This window comes from Anguilla anguilla, chromosome 7 (assembly GCF_013347855.1).
Source record: "Anguilla anguilla isolate fAngAng1 chromosome 7, fAngAng1.pri, whole genome shotgun sequence".
Taxonomy (NCBI): domain Eukaryota; kingdom Metazoa; phylum Chordata; class Actinopteri; order Anguilliformes; family Anguillidae; genus Anguilla; species Anguilla anguilla.
This window is the reverse complement of record NC_049207.1, coordinates 18,019,946-18,036,158: the sequence shown is the minus strand read 5'-3', so window position 1 is coordinate 18,036,158 and position 16,213 is coordinate 18,019,946. Positions and strand designations below refer to the sequence as shown.

General features: G+C 52.3%; 1 protein-coding gene across 9 annotated transcripts in view; it reads left to right on the top strand.

The window, feature by feature from the left end:
* Window positions 1-16,213, top strand: part of LOC118232528 (ELKS/Rab6-interacting/CAST family member 1-like) — a 223,498-nt gene that overhangs the window by 67,637 nt on the left and 139,648 nt on the right. For 5 of the 9 annotated variants that reach the window (XM_035427594.1, XM_035427591.1, XM_035427590.1 and 2 more), the window contains 3 exons: window positions 2,937-3,074; window positions 11,280-11,420; window positions 14,404-14,544. In XM_035427594.1, the coding sequence (XP_035283485.1) occupies window positions 2,937-3,074; window positions 11,280-11,420; window positions 14,404-14,544 (420 nt within the window). Of the gene's footprint in view, window positions 1-2,936; window positions 3,075-11,279; window positions 11,421-14,403; window positions 14,545-14,906; window positions 14,943-16,213 lie in introns of all 9 variants that reach the window. The other 4 variants (XM_035427588.1, XM_035427589.1, XM_035427587.1 and 1 more) reach the window with 1 other exon arrangement.

Genomic DNA, 16,213 nt, shown 5'->3' with positions numbered 1-16,213 from the left:
AGGACGCCCCACTGCAAAGCGTGATCCCCACTGATGTGGGGAAGAAGGCCTGCCTGTCTGCTGTAGAGCAGACCCAGGGATGACAGTGGAAATGGATACACACACAGACACACACACACACACCACTGACCCTGCATACATCTAGGGCTGATTCTATTCAGAAATCCAGAATGTCAAGCCCCCTCCCTCTTCTGTACAGACTTGCTTGCAATAAGGGTTGAGCCACTGGAAGCTTTTCTAATGTTTCATTCTACCATTCTGCATGGCATCCATTACTATCACATTGATGATGGAGGTCCTGTCTGGAGCCCTATAAACTAAGTTTATTGAATGTATCATGTACTATTGCTTAATAAAACTGGTGTTTTTCAAGCCATGTACAAGTGTACCTGTCACACTCTATGAGTAGGCTACAGTTGTTCCCTCAGGCATTTTGAAATAGGGGTGTAAATGTGCCAACACCTCAGGATGTAGCTACAGTTATTCGAGTCTGTATTACCGAAATTTCTGTCTTGCCAAAAATTGAGCGCATGCCAGTGCAGCTGCTTGTAACATTGCAATTATTGTACTTGTAAGCTGATGCAAGATTGCACCAAAGGCAAATATTGTAATACAATATCACGGGTAATTCGCAACGGTTTATTTTTAGCGCTGAATCGGGAAAGGATTGTACCTCGTTTTCTCGCTTTGAACTCTTATCGATCTTTATTCTGTGACACTCTGGTACACATCCGTGAAGGACGAACACGGGCCCGGCGCTAAACGCTAAACACAGTGCGGCACGTAGCCGGCTATCGCTATAGCTCGCTAAATCTCCGATCATGAAATTAAGAAAATACCCCTTTTCAACTTTTCACTTTAAAACGCCTTTCTTACCACTAACAGCTTGCACGGAACATCTGTCAAAACTTGTCTGAAGTAATAAAAAAACTGTGCCCCTCAAGTTTTATTGTTTTGGAGACAACTGCATTAGTTTGAACCAGGGCAAATCCATTATCAAATTTCTCCATGCTTCCTGTTATTTCTTTGCTTGTCTTAATACAACCTCTGCCAAAACATCCATCATTTTAAATATAAATAGATAAGTTGAAGCAACATTATCTATTGATCTATCTGGTTTAGAATCCTGGTTACTTGTTATTTAGGCTATGTAAAAAGTCCCTGCTTTTAGTTAATTAAAAATGGAAAAAACTGGAACCATTTTTGGCAGCTTCTGAAAGTGTCTGAGTCTGTAGGAAAATTAATGTAAAAAAGACCCGTTCATGTGAGGGTTTTCCTCTTTGACTGGTTGCGAGTGCCTATTGGGTCTGTAGGTTCATTACGCCTAAAACTGGAACAGACATCTGTTTCCTCATTACACTACTTTTTCTGTTATTTTACAGTCTTTACACCTTTGTCTCTCCTGCGTCAGTGCTGTTCGTAGCTGTAGTCATGGCAACAGTTGCTTCCCCTTGCACGAAAAAACAAAAGCAAAAAAATGTTTGTTTTATTCAATCGACTGAACAAAGTGGAGCGAACACAAACCGCACACTTCAAATTCTTATTCCCGAAGATATTTTGCTTAAATTCTTTCTCAAATTCCGTTTCCAGGATACAGTTATTTTTATTGTAGGCCTAAATAAATTCTGGCGGCAACAGCAGCAGAATCACGGCCGGTAATTTTATTGACATCAGGTTATTTTAAAGCTTTAGAAAAAATTCGGAGCTATTTATCAAACCCGTCTCTTGTTTAATTAAATGTGAAATGGGAAAAAGGAACAGTCAATCTTCCCATTGGGCCTTCTTCCCATGATGAATGGATTTATTGTCTGAAATGCCCATCTTTCCCGGGGTAATTCATCAGCTCATTTGAATGCGGGCTGTTGTTGTTTTGGCACGCGCGTGATAAAAGCACTAAATTTTAATTGTCACTACGAGAGATGTTCCCTTTCGCTTTCGTTAGCGATTGATTTTTTTTAAAGAATGTTCTTTAAGGCGCGCGATAAGTGCGTGCGGTGTTGTGGGCAAACGACCCGGTTTCGTTCCAAGAAACACTCACGCGCGCTTGTTGTGCCTCAGAATCCAGAGAAATGCGGAGGGGCCCTGGCTGCCACGTTAAACGCCCTTACTGCAAAGAATTACCTTCGTTACTAAAATTAGCATTCCAGACTTTTAGCGGATGCCTACATTCTTTTTTTTACATGCAGTTCATTTAAAGAGCTGGATGTTTACAGGAACAATTAAGGTTAAGAACTGTAAGAACTCAAGAGCAGCACCTTACCCGGGATTTGTACCAACATCCTTGGACCCAATTTTCTATTCATTATACTACATTGTCACCACATACTTAACCAAAGTATGTGAGAGCTGGTATGCATTGAAATCGGACAGATATTTTCTCTTATATGTAAGGGCTGAAATTGTAGGACTCACTGAAGCATCCCTTATCCATGTTTCTCATCTCACTGGCAGAATTCTCCACTCTTTGATGTTGCTTTTTCAAATTCAGATGGAGTAGAAAGTGGCGACAAGAATTTGTATATAAGCACTAGTGGTTAACAGATTTATTTCTCTTCTTTACGATGAAATATATCGACAGTCTCTTTTGAAATGCATGTCATTGGGCGTTCCGTGTGGGTTCAAGTGATATCCTTGACAAAATTAAGGATATTGTCCTTGACTATTAGTCTTGTCATTATTGATATACTGCCTTATCAGAATTCTTTAGATATCTCATTAGATATTCAGGTTCACACTAATGAAACTGGTGACAGTGTTGCAAGAAGTTTTTTTTTGTTGATTTGCTTCTTTTGTGATGGCTGTTACGATGTAAAACTTTGTGTCTCTTGGTAACTGTTATAGCACAAAGCTGTGTGTCTGTTGCTGGGTGTTGCAGTGCAGTGCTGTGTGTGTGTGTTGAAGGCTGTTAACAGTGCAGTGCTGTGTGTCTGTTCCAGATTGAGAACCTGCAGGAGCAGCTGAGGGATAAGGAGAAGCAGATGAGCAGTCTGAAGGAGAGGGTGAAGTCCCTGCAGGCGGACACCTCCAACACCGACACCGCCCTCACCACCCTGGAGGAGGCGCTGGCTGAGAAGGTCCGTCTCCACCCGCATCTGCACCACAGCACACACGCCTAAACCCCCATCACATTATAAACTCCCACACCGACATCACAGCACACACGCCTAAACCCCCATCACATTATAAACTCCCACACCGACATCACAGCACACACGCCTACACCCCCATCACATTATAAACTCCCGCATCTGCACCACAGCACACACGCCTACACCCCCATCACATTATAAACTCCCACATCTACATCACAGTGTACACGCCTACACCTCAATCACATTATAAACTCCCACACCTACATCACAGTGTACACACCTACACCCCCATCACATTATAAACTCCCACATCTACATCACAGTGTACACGCCTACACCTCAGTCACATTATAAACTCCCACACCTACATCACAGTGCACACGCCTACACCTCAATCACATTATAAACTCCCACACCTACATCACAGTGCACATGCCACCATCTTCAGCACAATGAATACACCCACACCTACATCCCTAATATACGCACCCACTCCTACATCTCAATGTACGATATATTTCCACACATTCATCCTGGTGTACACACCCGAGTCTTCATCTGAAAGGCTAATATAAGGGGGGGGGGGGGGGGACTTTCATATTCCCATGGTGCTCCCGCTTCCCAAACCCACCCCCCCTCAGGCGGCCGTCACTATAGCGATGCGGGGTCGGCTCCTTCTCCTGGGGGAGCTGCCCTTTGTTCTGGGAGGCGGCGGGTCCATACAGGGGCGCTCAAGCACTGGATGTTAACAGCCCCTCTGCTGGCCCCCGCGCTTCTGTCCTGCCCCCATCACCGCTCTCTCTGTGCCCCCTCACCCCCCCTCCATTCAGCGGCCCCCTGCCCTTTGCCCCACCCCGGCCCCTTAATCCCATTGTTCTACAGGGGGGCCCCTGTCCTCCAGTCTCTGGCCCGGTGGGCCCCCATTGACACCATGGTCCCTTTATGCTCACAGCCGCGATGCCAGCAGCCACAGGCTCTGAGACTGCAGAGCCCCGCCCCCCCTCACCCCCCATGTATCGTGATTGGCTGTGATAAACTCAGTTTTATAAAAAAAATATTAATTCATCTTTTAAAGTGATATGTGTATTTATTGAAGAATTTCTGAAACAAAAAGGGTTTCTCATGTGGTTAGATGAAACCCGCCAGATTCCCTGTGTCACTAAGACGAATACACATCTCAGAATCGGGAGGAAAAGCAGGGATCTTTGTTTGACTGGAGCAAACGTGGTTTCTGCTGCTGCTGTAGTAGAGAATGAGGCGCTGCTGGTTTAGTTTAGAGAGGCGGGAGGCTCCGGCTGCAGGCGGAGGGAGCCGGGTTTGCGGTGCGGTGCGGCGCGGTGACGTCCCCGGCCGTGGGGTTGGCGGTGCCGGGTGACGGGAGATGGCTGTGCGCTGTCAGCCGTCCGCCCCGCCGGCAGCATGCCCACATCACGCTGCGCTTGACCTCCCCGCTGCCGAGCCCCGGCCAGGGGTCATTACCCACTGTCACTTTCAGTCAGAGCTGCGCCCGCCATCACTGTGTGCGTGTGTGTGTGTGTGTGTGTGTGCCCAGGATCACTGTGTGTGTGTGTGCCCAGGATCACTGTGTGTGTGTGTGTGTGTGCCCAGGATCACTGTGTGCGTGTGTGTGTGTGTGTGTGTGCGTGCGTGTGTGCCCAGGATCACTGTGTGTGTGTGTGTGAGAGAGTGTGTGTGCGTGTGCACCCTCGCACGCGTGTGTGTGTGTGAGTGAGTCTCTGTGTGTGTATGTGCCTCTGTGTGTGTGTGTGTGTGTGTGCGTGTGCCTCTATGTGTGTCTGTGCTGGTATGCTTCTGAGTGAGTCTCCTTTCCTGTGTGTTAATTACAGTGAATAAGTGTCAGTGTTTGCTGGGTTGTGTCCGTGTGTGTGTGTTCACAGATCAGATGTGTGACTGTGTGTTTCCTGTGTGAAATGTGGAGAGTGCCTGTGGTGGTTTGGATGATCCTTCGAGGTCTGGCACGTGAAAATGAGCTCAGCTCCCTGCTCGTGTTCCATCACCCCGCCCGTCTCGCTGAATCTGCCCCTCCCCGCCCCCTATCGCACAGGCACGGGTTCAGTTCACCTCCCTTTCGTTCTGCTTCTGGAATTACCTTCACCTGCGCAGTTTGGCAGCGCCGTGGCTGAAACGCACTCCACTGTTCCACAGGCCAGTGGTTCTGTTAGGCACTTCAGACCGCACCATACCGCTGGAGAGCTGGTGCGCATCGGGCTGCCTGCCGTCGGCGGCTAGTAGCCAATGGGCACCTGGGTTGTGGCTCAGGGACGGATGTAGGGCTAACCTGACGTAGCCAGCCTTCCCCTGGCAAGACCAAAGCAGTGGTGTCCCATCATTGGCTACGTTTACATGCACACCAATACCCTGGTTATTGGGAGTTGGCAGTTTATGCTAGTGTTTTGTTTATTGCTTATATGTGGATGTAAGTAATCGAATAGCCACGTTTACACGATTCTTTCCGTAATCTGTGTGTACTCAACGTAAATGGCGTCCCAGACAGCTTGTTTTTATCTGGGATCTAAGACTTCCCCCTGAAATGCACACTTTAAAAAAGCCAGAAGAAATCTGAGTAAGACGTCTACATGCAGCGAACAATTGAAAGGTGATGTGAAGGCCTGTGCTTTCGGCAAGTGACCACACCGAGGCTTTCACAGGCCTGCACACTGAGCTTCATGCCGTCTGAAGCACTCTGGGACCTGCACAGGCCTGCACACTGAGCTTCATACTGTCTGAAGCACTCTGGGACCTGCACAGTCCTGCACACTGAGCTTCATGCCGTCTGAAGCACTCTGGGGCTTTCACAGGCCTGCACACTGAGCTTCATGCCGTCTGAAGCACTCTGGGACCTGCACAGTCCTGCACACTGAGCTTCATGCCGTCTGAAGCACTCTGGGACCTGCACAGGCCTGCACACTGAGCTTCATGCCGTCTGAAGCACTCTGGGACCTGCACAGGCCTGCACACTGAGCTTCATACTGTCTGAAGCACTCTGGGACCTGCACAGTCCTGCACACTGAGCTTCATGCCGTCTGAAGCACTCTGGGGCTTTCACAGGCCTGCACACTGAGCTTCATACTGTCTGAAGCACTCTGGGGCTTTCACAGGCCTGCACACTGAGCTTCATGCCGTCTGAAGCTCTCTCAGGCCTGCACACTGAGCTTCATGCTGTCTGAAGCTCTCACAGGCCTGCACACTGAGCTTCATGCCGTCTGAAGCACTCTGGGGCTTTCACAGGCCTGCACACTGAGCTTCATACTGTCTGAAGCACTCTGGGGCTTTCACAGGCCTGCACACTGAGCTTCATGCCGTCTGAAGCTCTCTCAGGCCTGCACACTGAGCTTCATGCCGTCTGAAGCTCTCTCAGGCCTGCACACTGAGCTTCATGCTGTCTGAAGCTCTCACAGGCCTGCACACTGAGCTTCATACTGTCTGAAGCTCTCACAGGCCTGCACACTGAGCTTCATGCCGTCTGAAGCTCTCACAGGCTGTGCCAGCGCCCCACACTTCTGCACGCCCGGGTTCGGCCCCGTTCAGCCAGACGGAACCCGAGCCCGTCGGCCGTGCGCCAGGAGAGCGCAGAGGGGCTCCCGCCGCGTTCGCCTCGGCCGCGTCACGCACAAACAGGTCTCCGTCCGCTCGCACGAGGACGCTCTCGTATGGGGGCCACGAGTATTAAACCCTGCCGCGAATCCCGCCAAGAAGGACCCGGTCGTGCTCGATGTCGCTCGTACCCCAGTCGCTGCTCGCGTCCGCTGGCCCGAGCCAGCAGCTTTTGAAAAGCAGCAATGAAAAATAGCTTTTGTGCAATTTTTCATTTTGAGAAGTGTGTTATTAATGTCCAGCGAGGCAGGGCTGTGTGTGAGTTTTGGCCGGGCGGGGTGTTTGCGGGGCTACAGTGCGAGCGCCGCTCTGGGTTTCCGCGGGCCTGGTCTCACAGCCCATCGACCGGGCTGCCGTTCCTGTGCCAGGCGTCTCCTTCAATCAAGTTACTGTGTTACGTTACTGCGATCTGCTGCGGTGATGGAGATTTCGGCAAGCTGCCGGAGCTGGCGTACGCCCGTTCGGTTATTCACGGTTATTCACCCTCGCTAATGGTTGTTTGATTCTTAGAATTGATAGATTGCGATTATTGCACTATCACAAACTGTTAACCTCTGTAATCAGTGCGTTATTCGACTCAGCTTTTCAGCTGCTAATTAGGTACATTCGGAGCGACGCTTGCGTCGCTCCCTCCTAGTTTATGAGCCAGTTCCCCATTCCAGTCTGTGCTCTCCCCCTCAGAAGGCGCTTCCAGCGACGTGGCCCCCCCCGACAACGGAACCCCTCTAACCTCTGCTACCCCCCGCTGACCCCCTGTGAGAACTTCACGGTCACAGGGGGACTATGGAACTGCCAGTCTGCTACGCGCAAGGCAGACTTCATTTCTGCCTATGCCTCCCTCCAATCCCTGCAGTTCCTTGCCCTCACAGAGACCTGGATCACACCAGACAACTCTGCCACTCCTGCTGCCCTCTCATCCTCCTACTCCTTCTCCCACACCCCCCGGCGATCTGGCCGTGGTGGTGGTACTGGTCTACTGATCTCCCCCACCTGGAAATTCTCTGTTCTCCCCCTCCCTGACCTGTCCATATCCACTTTTGAATTCCATCCTGTCTCTATCACCTACCCTGCTAACCTTTATATTATTGTTATTTATCGCCCCCCGGGGCCCCTGGGAAGCTTCCTGGATGAGCTAGACACCCTGCTCAGCTCCTTCCCTGAGGACGGCACCCCGCTGATCCTCCTCGGAGATTTTAACATCCACCTAGAAGCCTCCCAGTCTGCTGCCTTCCTACCACTACTTCACTCCTTCGACCTCTCCCTACAACACTCTCCTCCAACCCACAAGGCAGGCAACCTCCTAGACCTGATCTTCCTGAGGACCTGCTCCAGCTCCAATCTTACGGTTACCCCCCCTGCATACGTCTGACCATCATTTCATCTCCTTCTCCCTCCCCCTCTCTCCACACCCTCCCTCTCCCCCTCCCATCCCCACTGTCACTGTCCGCCGTAACCTCCGCTCCCTATCACCCTCTTCTCTTGCTCACAGAGTGACTGCCTCCCTCCCCACTCTTCAATCATTTTCCAAGCTCCCCACTAACTCTGCATCCTCCACCCTGACGTCATCTCTCTCCTCAGCACTCGACTCCCTATGCCCCTTCGTCCCTAGGCCAGCACGTTCATCCCCTCCCAGTCCATGGATGTCTGACATCCTGCGCACCTCCAGGGCCACCCTCCGCGCTGCTGAGAGGAAGTGGGCCAAATCCAGGGACCCATCTGACCTCTCAGCCTATCAGTCTCTCCTGAAAGAGTTCTCTTCTTCTGTCACTGCCGCTAAGGCAAAATTCTACCAAACCAAAATTCATAACTCCATTTCTAACCCTCGTCAACTTTTCTCTATTTTCTCTTCTCTCCTCAGCGTGCCACCTCCTCCACCCCAGTCTTCCTTCACTGCAGATGACTTTGCAGCATTCTTTGACGAAAAGATTGCAGACATCCGCACCTCCTTTGCCCCCTCTGCGTCCTCCGCCCCCTCTGCGTCCTCCGCCCCCTCTGCGTCCTCCGCCCCCTGTTTCTCCACATTTTCTCTCCTCTCAGACACTGAAGTCTCCCAGCTTCTGCTCACCCACCGCCCTACCACCTGCGCCCTCGACCCTATCCCCTCATCTCTCCTTCAAGCAATCACACCAGACATCCTCCCTTTTGTCGCCTCCCTCGTGAACTCATCCCTATCTTCTGGATGTTTCCCCTCATCCTTCAAGAAGGCCCACATCACCCCGCTGCTGAAGAAACCCACACTAGATCCTTCAGTCATTCAGAACTACCGCCCGGTATCTCTCCTCCCTTTCCTATCCAAAACACTCGAACGTGCTGCATCTAACCAGCTCTCTGCTTATTTCTCTGAGAACAACCTGCTTGATCCCCACCAGTCTGGCTTCAGGCCTGGCCACTCGACTGAGACTGCACTCCTCTCGGTCAGTGAGTCACTCCATGCCGCACGAGCAGCCTCCCTCTCCTCTGTCCTGATTCTCCTAGACCTCTCCGCTGCATTTGACACTGTGGACCACTCTACCCTCCTGTCCTCCCTGGCAGCAACAGGGATCCGCGGCACAGTCCTTGACTGGATTGAGTCCTACCTCTCTGACCGCTCCTTCCAGGTTGCCTGGGCGGGTAAGGTATCACCACCCCGTCCCCTCACCACCGGAGTTCCCCAGGGCTCAGTCCTTGGTCCCCTTCTCTTCTCCATGTACACCAGATCCCTTGGCCCTGTAATATCTGCCCATGGCTTGTCCTATCATTCCTATGCCGACGACACGCAACTCTTTCTCTCCTTCTCCCCATCGGACACACAGGTCCCCGCCCGCATCTCCGCTTGCCTGAGGGACATACAGAGCTGGATGGACAATCACCACCTGAAGCTCAACCCGGGAAAGACGGAGCTAATCTTTATTCCTGCTCTATCCTCTCCCCTCCTCGACTTTTCCATTTCCTTAGGGGACACCGTAGTGACATCATCACCCTGCGCCAAGAATCTCGGAGTGATGATGGACAACAGGCTGTCCCTCTCCAACAACATTGCAGCAGTAACCCGGGCATGCAGATTTTTCCTATACAACATCCGCAGAATCCGCCCCTTTCTCACCACCTACTCAACCCAGCTCCTGGTCCAAGCAATGGTTCTATCCCGCCTGGACTACTGCAACTCTCTTCTGGCTGGACTACCGGCATCTGCCACCAGACCCCTGCAGCTCATTCAGAATGCTGCGGCTCGTCTGGTCTTCAACCTCCCCAGACACTCCCACGTAACTCCCCTGCTCACTACCCTCCACTGGCTGCCTGTTATAGCTCGCATCAAATTCAAAACATTGGTTCTAGCATACCAGGCAGTCAAGGGATCAGCCCCAGCATACCTTCAAAAGATATTCAAACCCTACATGCCAGCCAGATCCCTCCGTTCTGCTACCTCAGGACGCCTAGCACCTCCCCCTCTTCGCACCTGCACTTCCAGAACACGTCTCCTCTCTGTTCTGGCCCCACGATGGTGGAATGACCTCCCTGTGGAGGTCAGAACAGCTGAGACTGTGACCCATTTCAAACGACGACTGAAGACCCACCTCTTCAGGCTGCACCTCTCCCCATCCCTTCCCCCCCTGTAAATGACTAAACTTAGGGTTGTAACTAGGCAGCTGTTTAATAGGTGACTTAGTTGATGCGCCAGTCTTAACGACTACTTGTATTTTTATTTATTTTTATTTTTCCATAGATTGCGTTGTTGCCGTTCTCGTTGTTAGTGTTAATCAGTTTAACCACCAGGGTCCAGGTTGAACTATGCGGTTGTTCCCTGTACTTGGACCGGTACTTCTCTCTAGGGGTTTCGTCATACTTGTTCCTGGTTATGGTTATACACTTTGTTGTACGTCGCTCTGGATAAGAGCGTCTGCCAAATGCCTGTAATGTAATGTAATGTAATGTCCACAGCCGCTAACCGCTTCCCCCGAAACGAGTTCACGCCTTTCCTCTTTGTTTGAGCTGACAGATGTGTTAGGTGAAGGAGGCTGTCAGTGAGGTGAATGTGGGTATGTGTGTGTCTGTATGTGCATGCCTGTGTGTGTGTGTGTGTGCGTGTGTGCATGCCTGTGTGTGTGTGTGTGTGTGTGTGTGTGTGTGTGCATGCCTGTGTGTGTGTGTGTGTGTGAATGCCTGTGTGTGTGTGTGCATGCCTGTGTGTGTGTGTGTGTGTGTGTGTGAGGTCATATGCACTTCCCCAGTTTGTGAAAGTAAGCTTATGAGTACTTCAGGAGTAGGATGCGATGGCTTGTTTTAAGGAGGGCTGCTCATGGTTAGCGCAGAGAAGCATGCAGCTCTGTAGTGTTTATATCTCCGATCTTTACTGCCATCATAACTGTGGGGTCATTGTGAATGAGAACGTGTTCTTAAGTGACCTCCACAGTCAAATGTGAGGAATACTAATGAGTGTGTGAGCAGTGTCTCCTTAGCACTGTGTGAGTTGAATGCAAGTGACTCTTTGGCACTGTGTGAGTTGAACATGGGTGACTCCTTGGCACAGTGCGAGTTGTGCAGAATTGGTGAGGGTCTGTAATGGTGACTGTCCCGTTCCCATGTTCCCCAAAGGAGCGAATCATCGAGCGTCTGAAGGAGCAGCGGGACCGAGACGAGCGGGAGAAGACCGAGGAGCTGGACAGCACCAAGAAGGAGCTGAAGGAGCTGAAGGAGAAGGTCAGCCTGCTGCAGGGAGACCTGTCTGACCGTGAGGTGAGTGCTGACCGCTTAATGACCTCACACTGACCTCACACTAACCACACACTGACCTCACACTGACTACATACTGACCACATAATGACCTCACACTGACCTCACACTGACTACACACTGACCACATACTGACCACACACATACCAGACTCCACTGACCATATCATGAGTAAATACTGATCCCACACTGACCATATCATGAGAAAACGCTGACCACACTCTAACCGTCCAATGACCCTAACTGACCACTCTCTGACTATATCATGACCAAAGACTGATCGCACACTGACCGAACGCTGACCATATCATGAGCCATACACTGACTGAACACTGTGTCCCACCATGTGGCACTTGGTCTGACTAATCTGACCAAATACTGACCACCGACTAACCCAACTGAACTGACTGTATCCTCATTAATCAAATGGCCTAACTCTGTGGCCATAACCTGAATCTGACCCAGCTGAACATACACTGATAGCACATTCTTGTGCTCCGTCCAGTGAGTTGAAGCTATGCAACTGACTGTCTGTTTGTGGACCGAAAGTCTGATACAGTCAGGAGGGGAATTTTGAAATGAAACCCAGGGATGGGACGCCTTTCAGGGGACGTCCTGCTATAAACAGAGCCTTTAGCCCCCTGCCCCTCGCCCTCTTCTCACACACAAAACCCACCAACATACGTACGCTCGCAAAGCAGCTCTTCTGCATCAATCACGCTGATGCTCGGCAGTTAGAGAGCTATGCGTGGGAACAGGAGTTATTATTATTATTTTATCACGGTTTCGCGTTTCTCCGCTCGGTCTAATGAAAGGCTGCGGCCGGTAGCGCAGCCAGCCTGCGTCAGTGACCGGGGGTTTTGGGGAGGGGGGGTGCCGGCTCGCAGGATGCGGTTCTGAGAGCGCGGTCCGGCGCGTCACGCGTTTGACGCACGTCATAGAAACCAGATCTGATCTGCGTTTATGACCGGGCTTCTGCGCGCTGGCTCGCTGGCTGATTGGCCGGCCCGTTTGATTGACACCGCTCGCTGGCCAGCTCGGTGACGTGGCGCTGGCGGGTTCAGGGGACGGGACGGACGCGTCGGCCGACCGGTCGCGTTGCTGAACGGCACGGTCCGCGCCGCAGGAGAGACGGAGACGGAGACGGAGAGGAGAGGAGCTGCGGGGGGAGCCCGCCGGCTCTCGGCGGGGGCGTGGGCGTGGCCGCGGGTTTGCGGCGGGGCGGGGCGGGGCGGTGTTTGTCTTGCACGCGGCGTTTCCAGCGCCCGATAATTAAAGAAGCGAAACGGAGCCGGGGTGCGTGCTCCGGGACCGGCGGTCCGGACAGGAAGCCCGATTCGGGTCGCGGCGTCCTCCTCCTCCTTCCCCCCTCGGCTCGTCCGCCCCCGGGCGTCCTGTTCTCCCCGACCCCGCTGTCCCGGGCTGACCCACGGCGCCAGGGCTGCGGTCCTGCATCCCACTGCTCAGGACACACACGGGTTCAGTGCACCGGTCAGCCTGATTGGCTTAGAGACGCAATGGCCACTATCATCTGTGCTCTCATTGGTCCCTGCCTGGAACAGAAGTACTGTGGGACGGTGCCTGGTGTATAGATTATCTGTTCCGGTTGTTTATTGCTTTATTTTACTCATGCACACACACACACACACGCGCATGCACACATGAACACACACACACACACACGCACACATGAACACACGTACACGCACACACACGTGCATGCACACACCCACACGCACACACACAGGCACACACACAAAAGACAATATGGACAGGACATGGAACCCGAAGTGTCTGGCTGTTGAACAAGGAGTCCACCTTCTGTGTTTTTCTTCGGTGGTGGATTTTATTATTCATGTTATTCCTATTTTGTGGGATCCCTACATTCCTCTCCGCTGTCTGCTCCAGCCCCGAAAGGAGGCTGAGCCAGGAAACCACTTAACCCCCTCCACTGGCCATGTTCCCTCACGCTCGCGCTGCGCAGGATAAACAGCCAGCCGCAGCCCTCTCTGCTCTCCTCCTCTGACCCCTCTCCCCTCTCCCCTCTCTCATCCCTTCCTCTCCCTTTCGCTCCATGTTGCGCTGAGTCTGCATGACACCCAGCTACCCTGCTCTCCCCCTCATAACTCTTTCCTCTGTGCTCCTCTCCTCTCCTCTCCTCTCCTCTCCTCTCCTCTCCTCTCCTCTCCTCTTCTCTCCTCTCCTCTCCTCTCCTCTCCTCTGCATTGCTCTGTCCTGCTCTCCTCTCCCATGCCCAGAGCATTAATAGATTAAGAACTGGTGCAGGGGAACCTCAGCGATTGGAGGCTGACAGACTGGCACTGTGACTGTGTGTGTGTGTGTGTGTGTGTGTGTGTGTGTGTGTGTGTGTGTGTGTGTGTGTGTGTGTGTGTTTGAAGATCGCCAGCACGTGACAGTACGACATGGTATTACTGGTGATACATGGCACAGTGGGTCAGGGATGACTGGTCCCAGGCTCTGGCAAAAACTAAAAATACAAGACAGGCGTTTCCATTTCAGGCTGTACCCCCCCCCCCCCTCGCTAACCGATGCATTTCCACCCACAGAACGCTGTAAGGCCATATGAGCATTAGATCAGTGTTTTCGGCTGCGGACCTCAGTGATGTGTAAAATCTGGCCGCCCCTGACCGGGAGCGGATGCGGCAGGGGAGCGCTTCACGGGTGGAGGGGCGCGGCGCTGAGCCCGAACTGGCCCGGCGGTACCGCGATGCGCCGCTTACACACGCGCTGGAGATTCGGATCGCCCTCGGCCTCGGCCTGGGACCGGGGGTGTGCTTTAGCGTGTGAGGAAACATCTTCCCATGTCCCGCCACTGAGTCACGCACTGTGAAGGAGGAGGCCTGGCTTCACTCCCCCGCCCCCGCCCTGTCCTTCACAGAGCTCCCTAACGTACGCAGCAGGCAGCTTAATGCAGGAGCACGGTGACGTCTAACCCCCCTCCCTCTCTCCTCCCCCCCCCCCCCAGACCTCCCTGCTGGACCTGAAGGAGCACGCCTCCTCTTTGGCCTCCTCGGGCCTCAAGAAGGACTCCAAGCTGAAGAGCATGGAGATCACCCTGGAGCAGAAGAAGGAGGAGTGCCTCAAACTGGAGTCCCAGCTCAAGAAGGTGAGAGCGCCCCCTGCTGCCCACAGATAGCCTCTCCACACGCTACATGCTTTACAGTGATACCCAATGGCAGGTTATGGATGGCTATCGGTGTTTTAGCGTTTCTCTCCCTGGTCCATTATGGTGTGCACCCAGTAGCTGGAGCCCGCTTCTCTATGCTAAATCGAGTAGCTTATGTGCGAGCATCCATTTCTCCTGTGTACGGTGCCCAGGTTTTTTAAATGCCATCTTCCACTGATGCCACTTTAAAAAAAAAATCATTTTATTTTATTGTGACAGTTTTTCCTTTATTTTTCTTTAAAGTCATTGATTTTCTTTCATGCTTCCCCTTCCCCTTCCATTCCTCCTGTTTCTTCCTGAAGCTCTCTGAACTCATGTCAGCCCATCCTTCAGAGCTTGTAAGTGCACCCAGCCGTGTCTGTGTAGCACAGGAAATGCTGTGTGTGTGTGTGCGCGCGCGTGTGTGTGTGTGCTTGTATGTGAGCATGTGCGCGTGTTTGTGTACGTGCGTGTGTGAATGCGTGTGTGCATGAGAGTGTGTGTTTGTGTGTGTGTGTCTGTGTTTGCGTGCGTCTCTGTGTGTGCATGGGGCCGAGTAGACTTTGCATGAGCACCTGTGCATATCCTTCTCTCTGTAGGCGTGTGCCTGTGACTCCGTGACTGTGTGCTTCACTTGCCCACCTCATAAGGACCATGCACTGCTGTAATGCTGTAATGCTGTACTGCTGTACTGCTGTACTGCTGTAATGCGGCTGTGCACTGTTTGGCCGGATGTGGCATCCTCTGGTGCTCTGTGCTGTGTGGTGCTATGCAGTGGGCTGAGCTAGCTGGAGTCTGCTGGCTGGGGCCTGGGCTATAACGATTCTCAATGGAAGAGTAGCATTCGCTGCTAGCCTCTTTCTGTAGTATCTTGTGTGTGCCAGTGCACATGCACACAAGTATGTGTCTAAGTTGTGTGTATGTGCGTGCTAGTGTGTGCGTTTTTTGTTGCATTTTGTTTTTGTTACCTGGGCATTCCCTTGATGTCTCTCTCGTGAGACTCATCATCTTTCATGGCCACTGACGCCACTGACACTAACTACAGACAGGTGGAAGCAGAGAGTCTGTATCCGCACCGAGAAGAGATCCAGTCCCACGCTTTAGACTGAGTTGTCAGCTGCAGGTAGGCTGGAGCTGTATTGGACCAGAAGCCTTGGACCGTTAGCAGCAGACAGCCGTGAGTCTCCATGTTTGGGCTGGCACTCCTGGGCCTCGCCTGGGTGAAGCACAGGCACTGAGGGCCCTGTCACGCCATTTTCTACCTTCCGCCGTTATCAGGGCATTCTCACAGCCCAGGTTTGTGCTGCTGTGCACATTTTGATCTCTGTGTTGTACAAGCTTTATTTTGGCTGTCTTATCCAGTATATTGTGCGAATTACGGTGTACTGGCAAAGCCAGGGGAAGCTCGCATTAATTACTTCCCCCAAGGCTCTAGGGCAGGGATTCAGGGTGCGGTTTTTGGGTGTCGAATTGGGACTTGCTCCGGGGCCACGGTTAGCGGAGAGCAGGAGGAGAGCTTAATGTGGTCTCCAGGTGTAGAGCGTCACCAGTGTGATCACAGGTCCAGATCAGCCCCTTCCAGACCTCCGGGGGGAGCAGCAGACAGCTCATCGTGTTTGGAGCGGGACCC